The sequence below is a fragment of the Benincasa hispida genome, chromosome 10, assembly GCF_009727055.1.
Source record: "Benincasa hispida cultivar B227 chromosome 10, ASM972705v1, whole genome shotgun sequence".
NCBI classification, from domain to species: Eukaryota; Viridiplantae; Streptophyta; class Magnoliopsida; order Cucurbitales; family Cucurbitaceae; genus Benincasa; species Benincasa hispida.
In genome coordinates, this window is record NC_052358.1 from 36,024,000 (window position 1) to 36,047,650 (window position 23,651).

Below are 23,651 nucleotides of genomic sequence, written 5' to 3' on the forward strand. Positions count from 1 at the left end.
TTTAATCTCCATGGGTGAGAGTGGCTCAACATCGCCGCTCAATAAGCCTCTCATTTTAGGAGTAAGATCGAATAAATAGTTGGAGACATAGTCTTGCAAGACAGAATTCACTCCTACCCGTTTTAGAGTTAGCAGATAGGTTGTTCTCTTAAGTACTGACTCTTGGTCTTGAACAAAGGGCCCTGCCCTCTATATGGCTGGGAGGAGCTCGGTTTATTGGTAGGACCATAAACCAATTGTCCATTTGAGCATCTATAGAGACTTAAAGAGCAATATATATTATAGGGGTAAAACGGTAATTTTGACCTAATTATAAATACGAACAACTTGTGAACACTCCAACAAAATACTTATAGCACTTTTCAAAATCGCTATTGAAAGTATAGGGAAAATAGGCGCTAGTTGAAATTTAGGTTTCCCTCTCTTTGAAATCTTAAAATCCACTTTTCCTAATTTTGGATGAAGCCTTTCTCCCTCCTGCCTCCTCTTTTTCCCCATTTTCCCACTTATTTTTTCTCCTTTCCACATTTTCTCCCTTTTTCCTCGGAAATGGCCATGGGCAAATTTTTTCTCACACTATTCACTATGGTCATCTTTTGCTGTCGATTTTCACACTTAGTTCCTCTTGGTGTCGATTTTCACACTTCTCCCTTTCCCCTCAACATGCCTGCCTGCATCGCCTTCATCTCCAATGACAACACCAACAACCAAGATGAAAGAATCCTACTGCAACAGCCTCAAGACCATCCTCAATGCTGACGACGACTGCCTTTTCTCGGTGTTCAAGAACAATGATTACTTAGGCATTATCCTCAATGTCAAAAAGGTCCGCTACTTTAGGTTCTCTCTTACTTTCTTGTCCAAAAAACCCTTAATTTCTATCCTTTAGTTATTTCTTCAAAAATAACTCATGGCAAAGTTTCTTGTCCACCTGCTTTTTAATGTAAATGCAAGTTTAATTCCTCAAAATTGCTATTTTAATTTTTGACTCTATCTGGAACCTATACTAGATAACAGTCATAATTTGACAGTGGATCTTGTGTCCAATAGGTGGATGTTCATTGCGTACTTGATTGGTTATTAATTCCTATATTTTGAATCACAAATGATGAGCTCAGTTTCATAATTATGTTTACAGAACAATGCAGGGAAGACTAAAGAATCTGAGTGAAGACGAAAATATCAAAGAGCAAAAGTTCTTTTCTCCTCCATTATGTTCTATTTTCCACTTGGCGTTATATGAATAAAATAACAACATTGCATATGTTTCCAATTATGATAGGTGGCTCTTTATGACGGAAGAAGACATTAAAAATTTGCCTTGCATTCAGGAAATTTTCGTAAATACTTTATTTGAGCTCACAACATTACTTCTAAATTAAATGTCAATATAATTATTATTTTGATAGGTAACTTCATATAGATTTGTTGTACAGGAAATCAGTCGTCTTAAAAAAGAAAGACGTGCGAAATGTGTATATAATCATCACATTTCTCGGAAAGGTTATGCGAATCTTGCCCAAGAATTAGTAAATTTTTCGAATTAAATTAAATCTTTTATTCTAATATGTTTATGCTAATTAAATATGTATGTTCATGTAGAACCTATCGAATGATCCTTCTTATTAGGCAACTTTATGGAAATAAGCAAGAAAAGGAAAAAATAATGAATACTTTGATGAAGCTACTCGAGAATGTGCCAATCGAATTGTAAGTTTATATTGTGCAAAGTTTAAAGATGACATATATATATATAATGTCTGAAACTTGTGATGATATATATATTGTGTGAAAATTGTAATATGTTTTACAGGATAAATTGGTTGAAGTCTATGAAGGTAAAGATGTTTTGACCAAAGCATTGAGTACAGAGGAACATTGGAAACGTGTTAGAGGAATGGGTGATTTTGTTTTGCATTCCCAATATTTCAAATTAGTAAAACCAAAGTCCTCAATGAGCCAAGAAATTGAAGGATGCTCTAGTGAAAAAGATGTTCAACATGGTAAAGTGTCAAGAGAAAGAACTCACAACAGACAACCTCATGAGTCCAAATCATCTGTTGGAAGTGTTGCACTAAATGCATCTGAACAAGAAGATACTGCGAAGATGCCTAAAGAAGACTTGGAGGTAATTTATTTGTTGTGACTTTTAAATTTTAATCATATTGTATGTGCTTAACCATGCATGACATTAGTTCTTTTAAATTTATTAAGAGGACACCATGCCACTTGGCTATAGGAACTATAGATAATATTGTTGCAGTAGCCACAGTATTTGATGATGATGTGTCATGCTTAACTGTTAAAGTTCTGATTGACATTGTCATGGGAGAAGATTTGCCTATACCAATTCCTGTGAAGGGTAAAATAGAGTCCTTAAATCAAGCAATGGGCAACTTTGTAACATGGCCTCGTGAACTTGTAGTTATGGTTGACGAGAAAAAAGTATGCCTCTTTTTCAGTATATGAGTTTGGTTATTTATTATTTTTCCTAGTTATGGTAACTTTGGTTATGGTAGGACCATTCAACAAATAAGAGTTTCGGCCAGTCCTCCAAATATACTAACGCAAATGGTACCATCAAACTCTTGAACGGACATGCCATGCATAACATGAACGATGTAGACATGATCCATATCAATTTGGACGAGCATATATTTGGAAGAGACAAATTTATTTATTTAGGCCGCGATGATTTGATCCAATATTGCAATATGATTGAAATAGGCTAAATGTGTATTTTGACATACATTGCGTAAGTATTACTGATCTAGATTCACTCATGTATACTTTGTTTCACGTTTAAATAATAACTTTTACTTTGTTTAGGTATCTTTGGGATGAATGTGGTCATGATATTACGAAAAAGTTTTTTTATAATTGATGAAGCAAGAATATCACCACACATGAAGTCTCAAGATATTCGATCCAAAAATTTAGTTAATCAACTAAAATTGGTTAATTTAGACCAGTTAGTCCTTATTCCATATAATACAGGGTAAGTAAATACAAGTTCTTAAGTTATTTTTAATGTGCATTATACACATACTAATATTTCAAAATTGTTGCTTATTATAGTTATCGTTGGATATTGGTTGTAATCAATCTACAAGAAAATTGTGTTTATGTTTTGGACTTTCTTCAAAGTAAGGTTCAAGAGGATTTTTATAGAGTTATAAATATGTAAGTGTAATCGAACTTTTTTAGCTCTTAATTGAAGTATTTATGTTTAACTAATGTTTTCAAACTATTTAGTGGATTGAAAACATGGCAAAAGCACGATCTCCAACACCATTGTCTTCTCCAAAATGGAAACCTGTAAAGGTAAATTTGCATTCATTTTTTAACAATTTATGTTCAATCGAATATAAGAATAATTGTTTTCAACTTCTTTACATGCAGTGCCCCCGTCAATTAGATTTTGTAGGATGCGGGTACTATGTGCAAAAGTATATACACGAAATAGTGTATAATCCTACTACTCCCATTATTAGCCTCGTACGGAAATTATTTAATTTTTATTTACTAGTTGTAATTTAATAAATGGATGTAAACTTATGTTGGATTTATTTTTTTTTTCCTCTTTGTAGTTGAATACAAAAAAATGCATACATCCAAGAAGAGATTGACGTAATTTGAACCCAATGGGCAAGTTTTGTTGGCCGATTTGTGTAAGGATGTAATTCTTATTTTTTGTCTCAATAGAATGTAAATGCTAGCTTAGAATGAATGCAAACTTATCTAACCATGAACTATTTATTGGAAGATTTATGTATAATATTTTTGTGTTTATGGGGTATTTGGTGTTAAGTATTCCTGGAATTAGTATTAATTGATATTTGTGAATAAGAGAAATGATGGCCCGGTGTAAGTATTCTATGAAAGTCTGTTATTGTTATACAAATGTTGGTGATTAGTGTATTTATTTCATATTTGATGAGTATATGTAATGGATTGGAAATATTAATTCTTGTTTGTGGATAAATTCATAGGTGGAAGAAAAATATTGATGGCTTGTGATGCAAAATTTTTTATACTTTTTAATAAAAAAAAAAAATTGACGGACATTTCCTGACCCAACACAAGACATATAATGTCGTTTTTAACTTTTTGACCGAAAAAAATGGATTCGACAACGGAATTTTAAAAAAAAGACAATAATTGATAAAACGGACAAATTATGGGTTTCAATGTCGGTTTAAAGGGCTTCAATTGATTCTTGGGCTTCAGTTGCAACCGACATTAAAGGGCTTTAACGTCGGTTGAAAAATTCATTAAAGCAACATTAAAGGGCTTTAATGTGTAAAGCCCGAAATTTTTGTGGTGGACTCTGTATGTTTCCGAATTCAAATAAAAATGGACCAGTTATATCCCAACTAGGACACCCACACTTCACAAAGAAAGAGAATGAAAGAAAATAATGGAAGAGATGTTAACAAAGAAAACAAAACGAAAGGAAAAATTGGATTTGTGAACTTTGTTTTTTGTTTTCATAATCAATGCATGTTGAAGAATTTGTGGATTTTTTACATTCCTGAACACATTATTTCAGTCTTTGTTTGGGACTAGATTGTCAATTGTGGTTGTGAGTTCATGGTTTTGGCTAAGAGATATACTTCCTTGACAGAATCTCAAGATATTCATTTGTTACTTTTCTCCTAATTCTATTGGTTCTAATGCTCGGAAGGAATCTGAAACCATTTTGGAATTTACTCGTTGTTTATACTTCCAGATATTCATCCAAACCATGTAACAAATTCAAGGGGCTCTCATTGTGGCTTCATGTTTTCAAATGGTTATGGGTTTCCTTGGCTTTTGGAGGAATACTGTGAGGTGGGTAACATTTAACTTTTTACTTTATATGTTTCTTAACCATGTTGAACTTAGTCATTTTAGCAGAGTACATGTTAAAATTTTCCTATGATTAACTCAAATTGAAAGTTTGTTATTGATATTGAATGTGGATGATGATGATCTTTTAATTTTTTTCTTGATTTAATTTTATACTTAAAGTAAGCATCAAGAAGCATTTATTCTATACTTTCTCTTTGAATGTTTAATGTGCGTGGGATTTTCAGTCTGTCATTTTCGGCAGTTTAGTCATCGTGAGATGATGTAATAAATGAGTAGATTACAAGTAGCTTGTAAGGTTTATTTCAAATGTTCAATTTACTTGGTTCACCTTTTCTTTTCCTCAATAACTAATTTGTATCCTACACTTTGCTTCTAATTGGTATGCATTTCTTTATACCTCTTTGAGGATATTGACTGTATAGAGTTTTCTCGAGTAAAATGGTGGTTTAATATACATTTTCCTTTATGGTTTAGTATATATGTAAAGCTGGTTTCTAGAATGCAATTAAACGTTTGATTTTCATCTTTCATGCTTGGTTTCATATTTCTTTTTTCATTGCATAGATATTAGCTTTCACTAGTTGTACAAAAGTAGTTCAATTTAGTTGTCTGGTAATTTTAAATTGAAGGATGTTTAGGTGTGAATATTAGAGCTAGAATGGTGTCATTGATTTTGTTTTATCATCTTTTTACTATTGAGATAATGGAAAGTAAAATCTTAACTTTGTGACACTTTTGTGATCTCTTGATTATAGAATGTATATTTGGTTAAAATAACTTCAAGGAATCTACCATGTTGTTGAGGGTGAAAAAGTTTAGGAGAGTTATCTTTGTGACTATATGATTTGCTTAGATAGATATTGTGTACTTGAAATTGGTTGGAAGTTACTTTACGAATTTTGTGTATAGATATCAATAAGTTTTTTGTTTCTTCCATCTTTATTTTCTTCTACCATCCTAAGACACACATCCAAGATGAAATTGGAAGTATAAAGTTTGAATTTGTCCGTATATCTATATATTATTTTCATTATTTGTTTCAATAATTTTACTTAATCTTTTATTACATAATGACTTTTTGTAGGCTGTTAAAGAACTATCAATGCATGTGATATCTAGACGACAAATGCAACTAATTTGGATTGATTGGAATTTTTATATAAATATTTTGTAATTTATAAAGTTTATGTTTTGTTCATTTGGAGTTAATTGATTATGTGAATTATAAATACTTTTTTCACTTTTAATGTGTAGCAAGGTATGACACACAATAATAGTATCATCAACATAATTGAGAAACTATAAAAGGTTCCTAAAGGGCTATAAAAAATTATAAAAGCTATGGACCAAATTTTTTTAACATTCAAGGCTCATTAAAGCTTTCATTAAAGAAATAGTTATATTGTAAATAAATGTTATAATAAACAAACAATAACCTCAAATTTTGGCTATACAAATATTTTTATAGCTTTTTTTAAAATGTTATCTTAAATGTTGCAAAGATCAACTGTTGTTTATAAAATGCTATAAAAAGTCAAATATTTTATAGCATGTTACTAAATAGAATAATAGGTCGAATTTTTTTTAGCATTTTAAAAACACAATAAAAAGCTACATATTTTTAATAGCTTGGGTTGTTATGACTTTGCTGAAAATGCTATAAAAGACCTATTATAGCATTTTTTTAAGCTATCATAGGCCTTTTTTTTCCAGTAGTGGAAAGATCGACTTACTGATTATGGTTAAATCAATTGAACACAAATATATCTATAGTGTAGAGAGTGCAACTATTGAGCTATAGTGGAGTGTATCGGTAGTTAACAACACATCCATAAGGTACATGTCAAGACTTTCATACACGGTCAGACCAATTAAATATCTCAGTGTAGTTATATCCACCACTTGAGAATATTTCTCCTCATAATCAATACGAGGTCTTTGTGAAAAACCTTGTGCAACTAGTCTTGCTTTATATCTTGTGACCTCCTTATTTTCATTGTTTTTTGTCACAAATACCCATTTTTATCCCACGGGTTTTACACCCTCTAGTGTTCGAATTATTGGTCCGAAAACTTGACATTTTAACAGAGTTTTTTTTTTTTTTTTTTTTTACTTTAATTGCTTATTTCGACTGAAGCCAATCTTTTCTACGTGGTAGAAAATAACAAGTTTTTTATTGGGTTTTTGGAAATTTAAAAGTTCAATGGCATTATCGTAATTATTGAGCAGTGGCATTTTTGCAATTATCTCTTCTTCTTAAAAAATAGGGCAGTATTTTTGTGTAACTCTCTTTGGGAGAGCAGGGCAGCTGCTGAACTGAAAACAAAAGGGAGCCGCCTGGGAAAATCGTAAGCTGCAAGTGTCTGAGGCAAAAATTGGGTAGTTGCCGAGACTGAAAAAAAAGTGGCAACCGGTGGAAGTCGATCATGATCGATCGGTGGGCATATGTCCGCGGGTTCAGCGTGGGTGTCCACGCAAGGTCGCCGATCGTAGCAGCTGCTTTGCAGATCAGTTTGTGGCATAGGCAGCGGTTTGGTTTCGCCGTGGAGGCTGGTTCCGGCGGCAGTGAGAGAGAGGCGCGGGTCTACGCATGGTTCGCCGGTCAGAGGCGGGTAGCACACTGTTTTGGGCTGTTTTGCAGCGGGTTGTTCTCATTAGACAGAGGCAACGTTGTGTGCGGATCTCTCGGTATCAGTGGATACTTAAAATTACGGGATTCATTGTCCATGGATATAGTGTTGGATGCCTTGAGAACGAGAAATCTCGAGATTAAAAAGGAATGCAAAGATGGAGAGTTACTCATGACCAGAGGCAAAAATGAGAAAAAGAATAGAAAAGGAAAAGAGTCGAGATCCAGGTCGAAATCAAAGGGAAAAAGCAAAAAGTGTTTCCTATGTCATAAAGAAGGATACTTTAGAAAAAATTACCCTTTGAATAAGAGCAAGGAAGCATCAAGTAGCAAGCATACAGGGGATTCTAGTATAGCAAATATTTCTGATGGGTATGATTCAGCAGAGGTTTTGATGGTGTCCAGTAGGGTCATTCAGAATGCTTGGATCATGGATTCAGGGTGCACGTTTCACATGACTCCAAATCGGGATTTCTTGGTTGACTTTCAGGAAAATGATGGGGGATCAGTTCTGCTTGGTTATTGCTCATTAATAAATTAATTCAAGTTGGTTCTCAAAGTGGATGTAGACCAAACTGGTCGAACCACTATATATCTTATTGTTCTTTACTGCTTTCGTTTTATTTCTGCTGATTGTTTGCGTCCTGTTTGGCCATCTAAGTTACGTTCAGAAACTCTCACATACGTCAATATTTTTCAATTGATTTTGGCTTAGAATCCTCACTTTCATATATAAAATTAATTATTAGAATCCTCACTTTCAGTTATTGAAATTCTAATAATTAATTTTAATAAAATTAATTTTAAATACTAATTAAACTATTTAATTAATAAAAAAATTGGTATCAAATATCATATTATCAAACCATCAATTCCTAATACATGAATCCCCATTCATGTAATTAATATTTAAATCACATTTAAATATTTTTCAACTATCCTACTTTTTGTTTAGTTCAATAGTTAAACGTTTAATTACATCACATATAATTAACAATTCCTTTGATTTGAGTTTGAACGTTTCAAATTTTCTTATCACTGTATTCTAAGGTTTAATCCATTTGTGAGCTAGTAGGGGAACCTAATGGACCTACAGATCATGGGCTCCAACAATCAAGATTAATCGACTAAACTCTTTAAACCGAAATAATCAGCATTCATTAACTATCGGGTCACTCCACTAAGGCCTAGTAGTTGCACTCCATTCACTATAGATATATTTATATCCACTTGATATAGCCATAATCATTAAGTCAACCCTTCATAGGATGTTCCTAATAATGGCTGGGTCAAAAGTTATTTTACCCTTGAGATTACATCTTGCTCTTTACGTCACATTGGTACTCTAATGAACAATTGGTTTGTGATCTAATCATCAAACCGAGTCCCTATCGAGCCAATGAGATGGTGGAGCCCTATGTTCAAGGACTGGAGTTGGCACTTAAAGGAACAACCTCTATACTATCCCTAAAAATGGGTAAGAGTGAATTCCATCTTGCATTCTATGTCCCCAGCTATTTACCTAGTCTTACCCTTGAAATTGGGAGTTTATTGAGCCAGTGCTATTGGGCCAACCCTTACCCATCCAAATCTAAGGATAATTCTGAATAAATAGAAGTTCATAGTTAGCTCAGAATTAAGGTCAAATTACCTAGGCCATCGCTTTGAAATAGTCAATCTTATACAGTAAACAACGTTATAAATAAGAGTGACTTATTTCTTGGTCCGGTCTTATAGAAACTTTTTACATAGGACGCCCATACTCGCATGTCTCCACATGAACGATTCAGGATCACATCGTTTATACTAAATATAAAATGTGCCGCATTCAATAGTATTTCCAGAATAAAGTACCCAGAAAAGGATATTAGGAGTGTTTCCGATAGTGTGTCGTTAGCACTTGAATCATTACTTCTCCAATTTCTATCCCACATGAAATTCCAATAACTCTATCAATAATCTCCAAAGAAGGATATTAGGAAACTAAGTAAACTAGAGATCGATTCACGCAGTTCTCTTATCTCTTTCTACAAATAGTGAACTTATTAAGATAGTATGATAATATATAATATGATACGACATGCAAGCATTTTTCGAAGAAAATTAGTTAAATACCCACGGAAGTAGTTTAAGTATTTTCTTAAACTAATTTTAAAATTTATTGAACAAATTTTTTATTCTCAAAGTTGGTCAAATTCTTATAAATAGAAAAATCTAAAAAAATATTTATACATTTATAATAAAAATGTTTCAAAAATATTTGTATTTTTAGAAACTTTTTTCTACAAAATATAAATATTTTTAAATATTTGAAAAAAACCCCTTGTTTTTATCCGTACTTGATATTTTAACCATATATTACATTTTTTCCCTTTTTTGAACGGCACATTTAATCCTCCAAAATATCTCGGAAGGTTTAATTATAAACTTAACCTCCATAATTGAGACAAAATTAAAATTTAGTCCTTATAATTTATAATTAAATTTAGTCCTTGTTGTTTGATAAAATCTTTATAAATAATCTTTACCGTAGGGATTATTTATAAAGATTTTGTTAGGGACCAAGATAGTATAGGTTACCTTTATTTTACATTAATTAGAATGAGATGACCAATATACTACTTAAGTGGCTTGACTCCCCTACTTCAATAATTAGCTTTTGGGATGTGGTTCTCCAAGGTGTTTAAGTACGTACTAGATTTATCAAGCCATAAAGATTATTTGTAACTTTTTCTCAAACCATAAAAACTAAATTTAAATTTAAACTTTTAAAATTATAGATACTAAATTATAACACATTATCATACGAAATTTTGTAATTTAGCCATTAAAGTACGTACCTGAGGAATTTTCTTCCTCGTACTATTCTGCAGCCTTATAAACTTTTCAATCCCTTTCAAAAGAGAAAAAAAAAAAAAAGGAAAAAAGAAAGTCTTCATCGCTGAAAAGTCATCGGTACTTTCCAAAACAAAATAGGCCATTCTTGAAATCTGTGACTAATGAATACTTCTTGTCTTTCCATTAGTTGCACCATCCTTAAAGATATTTTAGTATATCCTCCATTATTTCAACCATTTTTTGATTGGTTGCACCATCCTTGTCTTTCCTAAAAGATATATATATATATTTTTTTTTTTCTAGAAAATTATCTTTGTTTCATCCTCCATTGGACCTATTATGTCATCTAGTATTTATAACGTCACAAATTCTTTTTCTTTTTAAATAGATATTTTATAGCATAAATTTTTAAAACATAAACTTAATTTAACATTGAACAAGTTCTAAAATGTCAATATCAACGAAATTAAAATATCGAGTTCTCAATTTTACTAAAATGTATCTGAAAATATTGAAAAATGTTGATGTTAATGTAATTTTAAAAAAATAATTAAAGAAATTAAATTAGTAAATAGGTATTTTATCCTATTCTTAAAAAAGTTTAATTGTTATTATTTATACCATATACACATCAATAACATTTTTGTTGCTTATTGTTATATTTCATGGATTTTTTTTTATAATATATATAATAGTGAAAATGTCAATGGCAAACCTATAAAAATGGGGAAATAGCGAACTCGATTATATCTCATATTAGATACCTTTACTCTCAAGTTAGTGGTAAATCAAATCAAACTTGGTTGCTCCCAAAAGTCTGCATTCACATTCAATACTCGAAATGTGGGTCTCTTTAGCGTTGTCTTTATATAAACATCACCATGAAGAAGGAGAAGCCAAAGCCAAAACGGCAAACCATTATGGATATTCTCTTCCTTTTCATTTCCCTCTCTCTATTCTCTCTCCTTGCCTTGAGATTTTTTCTTCAACTTCATCGCCAAAACCTTCCCCCAACACCACTTTTCTCTCTTCCCATTATTGGTCATCTCCATCTTGTCAAACATCCTATCCATAGAATCCTTCACAATCTCTCCAAAAAGTATGGAGATGTCTTCTCTCTCCGATTCGGTTCACGACTCGTCGTAGTTGTATCATCCCCTTCTGTTGTCCAAGAATGTCTTACAAAGAACGATATCATTCTCGCAAATCGACCCTTGTTGGGCACTGGAAAGCACTTGGCATACAACCATACCACCATGGTTGTTGCCCCTTATGGTGAACACTGGCGAAACCTTCGTCGAATTAGCGCCCTCGAGCTTTTCTCGACGAATCGACTAAATCTATTCTCGGGAATTCGAGAAGACGAAGTTAAAGGGTTGATGGTTCGATTACGTGGGAGTTCGTTGGAAGAATTCGCACTAGTAGAGCCAGAAAGTATGTTTTTAGATCTGATGTACAATGCTATTATAAGAATGGTGGGTGGGAAGAAGCCTTGTGAAGAGGATAAGGGAAATTCGAGGGAATTTAGAGAGGTGGTGACAAAGATTATGGAGGTTGGTGGGGCAACAAATCCAGGAGACTTCATACCAATATGGAATTGGATTGATCCGTGTGGCTTGGAGAAGAAGATCAAAAAGCTTGGAAAGACAATGGATGAACTTCTCCAAGACTTAGTTGATGGGGTAAGAAATGAGAAAGGTGAAGGGAATGCTATGATTCATCGTTTACTTCATTTGCAGAAAACTGAGCCTGAGAATTATAGTGACCAGATTATCAAAGGCCTAATACAGGTATGTATCTCTCTATTTTCGTCACTCTCTTATCTCCCTTCCCTTTACCTTGCTTGACTTAACTTTAGACATTCTAAAGGTATCGAAGTGTTTGTTATCCAGAAACCGAGAAAACCCGTCCATACAATTACCTAGTAAAAATTTGTTGTTTTTAAATGATTCTTTTTCTGTGCAACACCTAATTAATTACCTGCAAAGAAAACATATGAAAGTCACATCAAACTCATTATATATATTTATACATATACGCTTTTATTGTCTTTTTTTCTTGGTTGAAAATTTGAAATGGCAAGTAATAAAAAAAGATATTTGTAATACATAGGAGAATAAGAGAAAAAATTTAAAAATATATTAGATCTTTAATATATTTGTAAACATGGATGAGTTGATTAGTAAATTTTTTTATTTTTTAATTTCTTATTTCACCCCCTTCTTGTCTGATCTTGTTGTACACATTTTTTTTTTTCTATTTTTGCTTATTCCCTCCATTTTTCATTTTTTCATTTTCTTTTGTTTCTCAATTTTTCATCTTCCTTTTTTTAAAAATTTTTTTATCCCATTTTTGCATTTTTTTTTTATTTTCTTTCATTTCCTCCTTTTTTCCTTTCTTTCTCTTTCCTTTATTTTTTATTTTCTTTTATTTCCTTCCTTTTATTTCCTTCTTTTTAATTTTCTTTTCTTTATTCGATTTTTGCTTATTCTTTTCTTTATTTATTTTCTTTCTTCTGTTTTTTACTATTCATTTTTTTTTTTTTTTACTTTCTTTCCTTTCTCCAATTTTTGTTTATTCTGTTTTCTTTTTTTATTATATTATTTTCTTTTCTTTCTCCGATTTTTTGCTTTTTTTCTTTCTTTTTCTTTTTTAATTTTTCTTTCATTTATCCAGTTTTTACTTCTTTTTTTTTTTCTATTTAATTTGCTTTCCTTTCTTCTATTTTTTATTCTTCTCTTTCTCTTATTTTAAAATTTTTTCTTTCTTTTATTTGAATTTTTTCTTCTTCCCCTTTTTTTCACAAGAATTATAAGGCTGAGTTTGGTACCCAATACATGAAAGTACTCAATTCATAAGTGACTTAACACCAACAAGTCAATCATCAAGTTTGATTATTATAACAATAATAAATATAAATAGTAAATGCCAATAATATTTTCTATCATTGATAACTTAATCTTTGATTATATTTTGGATAATTGCAATTGGTAGCATTTTTAGGAATAATAACCAAGTATATAACATCATTTAAAAAAATTACAAATATAGACAAGTCTATCAGTAATAAACCTCTATCGTTGATAGACTCCCAAGTCTATCAGCGATAGACTTCTATAGTTGATAACCTCTTACCAGTGATATGATCTATCACTGATAGACTTCTACCAATAATATGGTCTATCACTGATTGACTATTTAAATTTCACTATATTTGCAATTTTTTTTTACATTATGTTATATCTGCTAATACTTTGGGCCTAATGTCTATATTTGCAACTGTCTCTTATATTTTCATAGTTAATAGCCGCTTATAAAAATCTATCATTGATAGCCAACTTAGTGAATTTAATTAATAAAGTTGAATCTCGAACTAAAATATAAGTGGAATGCCTAGTAGTTATCACTAATAGCATGTTTATTAGTGATAGAAGCTATCATCGAAAAGCAAAGGGACTTATAAATGTTTGGGAAAGATAAGAAATTGGCGAAAGGTGTCTAGTAGCTATGATTGATAGAAACTACTACTGATAGCATGTTACCAGTGATAGAAGCTACCCGATAGCATATTATCGGTGATATAAGCTACTCGATAGCACGTTATCGGTGATAGAGAACTATCACTGATAGCATGATATCAGTGAGATCATTGATAATATCTTATCAGTGAAAGAAGCTATCACTGATAATCACAATATGAATGATGTTTGTGATATCGGTGATAAAACTTAGGTGATATCTATATATCGAGTTTCTTTCAAAGGTGATAACTGGTTATAGAAGTCTCTCATTGATAGCCTTAAGTGTTAATATTTCAAGGTTGATTCTAATTGATGAAAGTCTATCAGTGATAGCGATTGATAGCTGCTATCAGTGATGATCATGATAAAAGATTATTAGTGATAGCTAATGTGGTAATCAAAGTTGTTGGTCTTCTTTCAAAGTTGATCATTATTTATAAATCTATCATTAATAGCCACTGATAGCTTTAAGTATTGATATTTCAAGATTGATTCCAATTGATGAAAGTGAATCAATGATAGCTACTGATAATTGATAGCAAATTAAAAGCTAATATTTCAAGATTGCATTAATTTTTCTCAAATTGAAAGCTATCGCTAATAGCAACTATCGTTAGCAGTTGATAGCAGCTATCATTGGCTATCACTGATAGCTACTATCAACGATAGTTTTTAATTTTAGAAAAATGGGAAGAAGCGAGCAAAATGGTGGCTAGGCATGGGTTAAAAATTTTAGTATTTTATCATTTTTTGATCTATATATGCAATTATTTTATCTTTATACTACATATTTTATTATTTTGGGCTTGAATTCTATTTATGCAACTAGCTCTAAAAAAAAATCATATGTCAAAGTAGGACTATTTTCATTAATGTTTTCTTAATGACGGATAAAACACACAAATTTTTTTAATGAAGAAAAAAAATGAAAGAAAGGTTTGAAAAGAGTAGTTTTTAATTACATGGTAAAAAATCTTTAAAAATATATATTTATTTTTCTTTAAATTTTGTCACATGACAAACATTGGTTGGGTAATGATAACTAATAAGGCTACGAAAAGATTTGTGCATGTCAGGGATATCAACCCTTGAATTATCTCTATAATTATATGATATTGTGCAATTTGGGTATAATTCTCGTAACTTTGCTTTTGGGTTCATCCCAAAAGGTCTCATACAATGGAGATAGTTGTCATTACTTATATATATTTATGATCAACCCATTATGTAAGTGATGTGGGACTTTTGTCGCATTCCCTACAATCCTCCCTTCAAATAGGCATCCATTCATTTAATAACTCTTATCTAGAGTAACTCATCTTCACTAGAACACACTGCCTATCTGATAGAGTTCAACCATGGATTACACTATGACCTACTTTCAAGGCTATACTACATCTTTGTAGGGCACACGAAGATTCTACCGACATGGCTAAGTTAGGGACAATTGATATCCACAATGATACGATATTATCCACTTTGGGCATACACCTTCATGACTTTACTTTTTGGATTCACCCACAATAGCTCATACCAATGGGTATATAAATGATAATAACTATATAGTTGTCTTTACTTGTATACTCGCGATCATCCCCTTATCTAACTGGTATGGATTTTTTATCGTATTCCTAACAGTGCAGTTTAAGATACATCCAAATAATTTTCTTAAAAAAAAAAAAAAGGAGAAGAGACATGTTTTCGCTTTGTGCTTTTATTTCTTTAACTTTAATCTATTTTTGTAAATAAAAACATGCCTTGTAAGTAAAATTAGTCATTCCTATTTAATGACTTTTATTCACAGTCATCGACTGATAACACTTTTTGAAAATTCAAAAGCTTGAAAACATCACGTTTTTCCTTTTGAAAATGCAATTCAACCTTTTTATGACATTTTTCTTTTCTCTCATCCATTAATTTGTGTATGACATTGTATCATGTAATGTCATATTTCTTAACGTGAGTATTGAATTGATAGATCATATTTATAGCTGGGATTGACACAACAGCCGTAACCTTAGAATGGGCACTCTCTCATCTACTAAATAATCCTAATGTATTGGAGAAAGCAAAAGTTGAGATAGACAGTGCCATTGGACAAGAGCGACTAATAACTGAAGCCGATTTGCCAAGTTTGAACTATATACAAGGAATAATTTCCGAAACACTTCGATTGACCCCTGCAGCTCCTTTGCTTGTTCCCCATTGCGCTTCCGAAGATTGTAAAATTGGAGCCTACGATGTACCACGTGACACAATGGTATTGATTAATGCTTGGGCTATTCATAGAGATCCCAAATTATGGGAGAATGCCACAAAATTTAAGCCTGAAAGACATACAAATCCTATTGGAACTGACTCATATAAATTTTTACCATTTGGATTGGGAAGGAGAGCCTGTCCTGGAATAGGAATAGCCCAACGGATGGCTACCTTGACTTTGGCGACGATGATTCAATGCTTTGAGTGGGAAAGAGAGGGCTCTTCATTGGTTGATATGAGTGAAGGTGAAGGGATCACTATGCCCAAAGCTCGACGATTGGTAGCCAAGTGCAAACCACGTCCAATCATGAAAGCTATATTTAGCTAAGGAGTTTGATCACAATATCTCAAAATGGACTTCTATAAGAGTAGCAAAACAATGCAATATATGTGGGATGATATAATTCAATTTTCAAAGACTTTTACTTGATGTTCTGTATTCACTACAAAATGAATTCATATTCTTTATGTCATTGTTATTTATAGTTATGAATTGTGTTGGCTTATTGCAAGTTATTGGAATATAAATACAATGACTACTTTATTAGTATGCAAATGCATCTCCTCCTTTAATCCAAATTAAAATTATTAAAATATAAACGTGGTCGGCGGAATTTATCATCTAAATTATAACCAAATAATTGACTGTTTCTCCCAAAAAGTACAGTAGTTGTAGCACGGGTCGAACTCAAGGAACAAAGAATTTCTCAATTAATTGACCACAATCTCGAGGTAACTAAGGGGATTCTGACATTGATTATTGCAAAAAGAATTAAAATGCATAAAAATAAGAGAGCAATTAGAAGTTGTGATGATCAATGAAAAAAGACCTAGCTTGGGTTATTGCGAAAATTTTCTATTCAATATATTCCATCATCGAATTCTCATACTAGATTTGAGTATTTATTTGTACTTAACAAAATTTATTAGATCAAAAGCTAATTAATCATGCTAATTAACTAATTAGTCCCGAGTAAATTGATGGAAAGCATGCCAACCGAAATTGTCCTCATTGCATTAAGATCTAAGAAAACGAGTTGAATATTCAATTTTCAAGCGCTCAATTAAATATTCGTTTGATTCAATCTTAGGTTGATTAAAGTAATGTTTATCGTTGTTGATTCACAAGCTAACCTAAGTTATTGCATCTTGCAAATTAACAGACAATTACATATTACTTATTGTATGTCAATGTATCTAAAGTGGTAATCATGCAGTCAACAATGACCATAAAATATTATAATAATCTATTAAATCAAAATTCAAATCAACAAATACAGATATATAAACGATGTTTAATGCTCACAAGTACATTAATAAGTAGAAAAAAAATCTTAAAACTCAAGCTAGATTCACTACAACAAAATTGAGATTTCATGACATTTAAAAACTGTCAGATTTTAAATTCGTGACAATTATTTTCAATTATTGTATCATCTGTAAAAGTATGAATATCAATGACAAGTTTTATAAAATGTCATAATTGTTCTTCTCATGACAATAAATAAATGTAAACAATGAACAATTACTGATAACTACCATCATCAAGTTTACTATGATATGTTATCATTATCATCGATTGAATCCAAATTGGCTCAATTCTATAAGGTTATGTGTGCTGATGACAATTATAAGATGTCAAAAAATGAATATATAATGACATTTTTTTTCTTGTGAAGAATATATGAAATACGATACTTTATTGTCAAGAATATTTGGACCATGACAAATATTTTATGCCTACAAATGTTCTATCATAATACATTTTTATTGTCACAAAATTTCATATTTATGACACTTTTGTATTGTCAATATTATACATGACTTGATAGTTTGTTATTTTTTGGAACTCTGTCATCACGCGTGTATCTATAATCAACTTCTTATCCTATTAAAACACACAAAAAAAACATAAACATAAAGGACTTTTATATGTATATACAATGATAAAAGTTAATAGTGTTTTTACAAAGAGGTGGGCTAAATAATCTTTGGTAAAGGTTTTATAATAAGCTAACTAAGTACAATCTACAAACAAGCTTGAATTAAATACATTGCAACCAAAATTTTGCCACTGACCCTACAAAAAGTTTTATAAATGAATCAATTGCTTTGTAGCTTCATTGCTCCAATGGATTTTAGTAAAACCTAGTAACAAAATAAAAACTAATTTTAGAGTACAACTCTATACATGAATATTGACAATGATAATAATATAAGACTGAACAAGTCTTCAAATAATAGCTCAACGACTTCATATTTAGGCTTAGGACATCAAATATAAGACTCTTCCTTATATCATATAGCCAAAATTATGTGAAGATACTTGACAAATGAAAACACATGAAAAATCCTATCAACCAAATTGTTAAAAACCAAATATCAATGTGAATTGAAAATCCTATCAACCATTTTATTTAATGTCACCCTCCAAATGCCATTGCAACAAAATGTAGCAGACACGAAAACAAACCCCTCCACCTTCCATATGCATATGCTTTATTTATGTTCCCATGCTCTAAAAAATAGTAGGATCCACCAAGAATTAGAGATCCCAGCTCAAAAAATTACCATAATACATTGAAATCCATTAAGTTTGCTAGAAGAACAAATAAAACCATCGACAGCTAATAATAAGAATAAAAAAAAAAAAACTTGAAACATTATTTTAATAGTAAAACATAGTAAATATAGAGGAATCCACTTCCAACTGCCTTCTAAGACATTACAAATTTTTAATATATACATATTTTCAAATAAATTCTACATATACTTAATTTCAAATCAATTCTAATGGACAAATTGAAAGTCTTGACAAAATTTGAGGGGTCAGACCACAATGACCATCTATCTAGGAGATCACTAATGTTGTGTTACATGTCCTAAAACTCGTAGTTTGTAAACATTGAAACATATTCTATCAATAATAAATATGTTATTGAAAGTATTTCAATAAAGTTGTTATTGAATATATAAATTGCAATCATAGATTCATAAATCCAATAAACTAATGAATCCTTGGCTATAACATGAATATTTGAACTTTATATAGATAAATAAAAGAGGACCAAGTTTTATGGTATATAGCAAAAATGGTCTATAAGTATATGGACATAATTGGGTACCTTATCCTAGAGACACTATGGATGCGGCCCACTTTGTATATTGATACAAACGATTTTATCCCAGAGTCGTTCATGTGGAGACATGCGAGTGGAGGCATCCTATGCAAAAGATATTTGCATAAGACCGGACCATGAAATAGTAACTTTTCTTTATAATGATCATTTACTGCCAAAACTGACTATTTCAATTCAATGACCTAAAGTAACTCGATCTCAATCCTTACTTATTATGAAATCTTATTTATTCAAGATTATCCTTTTAATCTATTTATTTAGGAGTAAGATCAGATAGATAGTTGGGGACATAGTCCTGCAAGACATAATTCACTCCTACCCGTTTTAGGGTTAGCAGATAGTTGTTTCCTTAAGTACTGACTTTTGGTCATGAACAAAAGGGTCCCGCCTTCTCTATGGCTAAGAGGGGCTCGATTTATTGGTAGGACCATAAACCAATTGTTCATTTGAGGATCGGTGGAGACTTAAGGAGCAAGATATATTATAAGGATAAAACGCTAATTTTGATCTAGCTGTAAATACGAACAATTTGTGAAGAATCGATTTACAGATTATGGTTAAATCAAGTGGACAAATATATATCTCGATAGTTACCAAATATTTGTTAATTCGGTTTAAAGAGTTTAATCATTTAATCTCAAATCGTTGGAGATGATCTGTAGGTCCATTAGGTCCCTCTACTAGCTCGTAAAAGGATTCAACCTTAGAATAGGGTGCTGAGAGAATTTGAAATGTTCAAATTCGATTTAGGGTTTGGATTTTTATATTCAACATAATTAATGTTTAATTAACGAATTAAACAATTTTGGAGGGAGGAAAATATTTAAATATGATTTAAATATTAATTGCATGACTAGTGTTTCATGTTTGAATTATGTGTTTTATTAATTTAATATTTCATATTAAATTAATTAAAATGTTTAATTAATTAACAATATATTTATTTAAAATTCGAAATTTGTGAAATTCAAAATATAAAATTAATTTCATTTGATTAAATTAATTAAGTTATAAATAAATAAAATAAAATAAATTATTATTGATCGGTGCAAAATATGTGTCGTTAGTTCTATCTTACCCAAGCAATTAAAATTTATAAGACTCTAATAACTACCAAAACTAACACGTAGTTAAGTGTAAGTAAGAGGTCGATCCTAAGAGAACCTCTATTAATTGATCAAAAATAGTTCTTGAACTAAAGAAAAATATTAATTGGAGGGGTTTGTTTGAAAGAGATTAAAAGAGAGCTAAGATGAGGATAAAGGTAAATTGTAACACAAACTCACTATTCTTGTTAGAAGGAAGTGGATAGAAAAAGATGCTTGAAAATTCTTGTACCAGGTTTAATCCTATCATTGTTCTTGAATAACTGCTTGAAAACTCAACATCCCACGATCTAATAAGGAAAAACCCTTAAAGTGAATGAACTTTTATCAAAGAGTACCTCTGAGCGGAAGCAAGATCGTTCCAAACTCATTGTGACAGAATTACCGCATTCACAATCAAATAGACTAGTTATGCATTAACAACAAATTAAGGTATGTTATGAAACTTAAACAACATAGAGAACGAAATACATAGCAGTTGAAGAACCCTTCTTCACCAAAATTTTGCTCTCGTCACACGGACTGCACCTCTCACTCTCGCTGAGATCGTCCAAGCAATCGTCCACCAAATCGTCCACCCACAAGTAGATTCCTCACCAATACGATAGCAAGGAAGACACCACCACTTGGAACCCTCGGTATTCTAGGTGTGAGAATCTAGGACGTTTGGGCTCTATTGGATTTTGTAGAAGGAATGAGGAAAAGAAAATCGTATACCACGACCAAGCAAGTGGGAGAAGTCGGTTGTCTATCATATAGACGATGCTTGATCGTTTAGATAGAGGTACACAATCGTTTAGTAAAAGGGGTGCGATCGTATAGATGAATGTTTAGTAAGACGCTCGGGCGCACAATCATTTAGAAAGAGCTAAACGATCGTTTAGTAAATCCTATGCGATCATTTAGAAGAATGCGCATGTGTATACGATCGTTTAAAAACTTTGAGCTATCGTGTATGCTCTCGGTTTGCTATGCAATAGGTAGTATATACCACTCATGAGCGAATGTCTGATCTGTTACAAAATGAAAACAATTTTCGTTTTATCCTTCAGTTATGAAAACTGAATGGAACCTCCCACTATCATTCGGTTACGGAGAAAAAGTCGGGCAACAATTATCCCATAATTGTCAAATTAAAAAATAAATATAATCTTATTATATTTATAACCTATGGTTTAATATCACATCATATGTAATACATTAACCATAGTTCTTTTCTCCTCCACTAGATATAAATCATATTTATATCATTTTCCTCAAAATAATGTATTTCATACATCATGTTAACCATATCATACATAATTGACATGTTTCATTATATCATATATAATCAAACTCTCTCTTGTCAATTTGAACACTTCAAAATGATATTTATATCATTTTCCTCAAAATAATGTATCTAACGGTACGTGAATAGCTGACTAAACTCTTTAGCCACGAGATCCACCATCCATTAATTGCCAGGCATTCCACTAAAGACCGACAACTGCACTCTTCTCACCACAAGTATATGTCTATGTCCATCGAATATAACCAATCAATAGTATGATAACCCTTCATATATGCTCGTAAGTACAGCTAGGCCAATTTACTATTTTTCCCCTGTAGTTATATCTAACTTCTTAAGTACCATCGATCCCTCTAATAAACAATACAACATAGTCCTACTACGTGTGGACACTTCTCGGGCCATGAGAAGGTGTATGGCGCTACATCGTTCAAGCCCTGGAATCAACCCTTAAGGGAGCAATCTATCTACTTACCCCTGCTTTAGGGAAGAAGTGAATTCCATCTTGTGTAGCTGAGTTCTCAGCTCCCAAATCGAAGAATCCCCAAAGTGGTAGGTTTGCATCGGCGATCTGGCCACTCGCACCCATGCAAATCAAAGAACTGCCTCTCAAAGGCAGAAGTTCCCAACTCACTCAGAATTGAGGTCATGTTACCTATGGTCATCCTAGTAAAGTGAAGTCTCTGTCATGAACGGTGTTATATAACGAGATTATAACACATCGTAGTCTATTCTTATACAAACTCCTTTGTATAGGACGCCTCCGCTTGCATGTCTCCACATGAAGGATCAGGATCAAACCATCTGTAGGAAGTCACAACACTTGTAACTATTCTACAAAGCAGGCCGCATCCGTAGCGTCACCAAGATAAGGTTTCCCTCATTTATCCATATACTATAGACCATTTTTCTTATCACGTAAGACATGATCCATTTATATGTCTCCACATACATGCTTAAGTTACAAACGAAAACCAGAGATCTTAGTTTATTGGTTTGTGGTAAAACAATTAAAACATCTAATGTTCATAGAAATAAGTGAAGAAAATATTAAATATTATTACATCACAACCGTTTGTTCAAAACTGTGTATACAAACTACAGGATCCAACGAGAGTTTAGGGCATCATCCCCAATATAAATACCCAAATAGCTAATTAACAAGAATCACATCAATTAGCCTTAATCTAAGTAAAAAACACTTCCATATAGCATTTATCATGTTCTTTTAATAGATTGGTTTAAAGACATGGGTTATCAAGATTGTGACATTCAAGAAACACATTAGAGTAAGATTCAAGAATGATTGAATGAATGTTCTAACTAGGAATTTCAAGAGTTAAATTCAGAAAAAGTCCTAATTAACAAAAGAAAATTTAATTTTGTAACCTATCTCACCATTATGTAATAGTGCCAAGTAAGAATTACACACAAGAATTCAATGGAATTAACGCGTCAATTATCATTCATTAATTTCCATTCAAAATCAGCCCAAGAACATTCAAGTATGAAGACAATTTAAGAAAATATAAAAAAGAACTCAAGAAATAAACCTAGAGAATTCCCAAGAAAAAGAATTACCTAGCCATGGAGATAAGAAATCTTGAAGAAGTTCTTGAAAGTATGATGAATTCCATCAAGCAATTCACTAGGAAATTGTAAAAGTTACAAGAATCTCTCATATAAATCACAAAGTTCAATAATTTTCTCTCTAATTTTGTTCTAAGTTCTTGTCGACTGAAAAATGAAGTTTTTCTCTCTTTTCTCTCGCTGAAAATGATACCATAAATTTTATATCTGCAGGTGTAGCGTCGTGACGCTGAGGCTAGCATTGCAACATTAAATCATAAAAGAAAGTCAAGAAGCATTGGGCTTGAGTCATGACGTTTGGTTGACACGTGGTTGCACAAGACGCGCACGCGGATAGTCTTGTCAAAATCTGGAGCGTTACAACCCTGAGTGAAGCATTACGACGCTGCCCTGTTTTTGAAGCAAATAGGTGCATTATGTCTT

The 23,651-nt window shown here is 31.8% G+C and overlaps 1 protein-coding gene and 1 long non-coding RNA gene across 2 annotated transcripts; both read left to right on the forward strand.

Moving 5' to 3' along the window:
- Window positions 1-541: 541 nt before the first annotated feature.
- On the forward strand, window positions 542-1,316 carry LOC120089444. The gene is made up of 3 exons (XR_005485174.1): window positions 542-826; window positions 1,139-1,195; window positions 1,283-1,316. It is a non-coding gene; the product is annotated as an uncharacterized LOC120089444 (long non-coding RNA).
- Window positions 1,317-11,228: 9,912 nt separating this feature from the next.
- On the forward strand, window positions 11,229-16,593 carry LOC120087733 (cytochrome P450 81Q32-like). The gene is made up of 2 exons (XM_039044616.1): window positions 11,229-12,111; window positions 15,821-16,593. The coding sequence occupies exons 1-2, from the start codon at window positions 11,242-11,244 to the stop codon at window positions 16,430-16,432; spliced, it is 1,482 nt and encodes a 493-aa protein (XP_038900544.1). The 5' UTR covers window positions 11,229-11,241; the 3' UTR covers window positions 16,433-16,593.
- The last annotated feature ends 7,058 nt before the right edge of the window (window positions 16,594-23,651 follow it).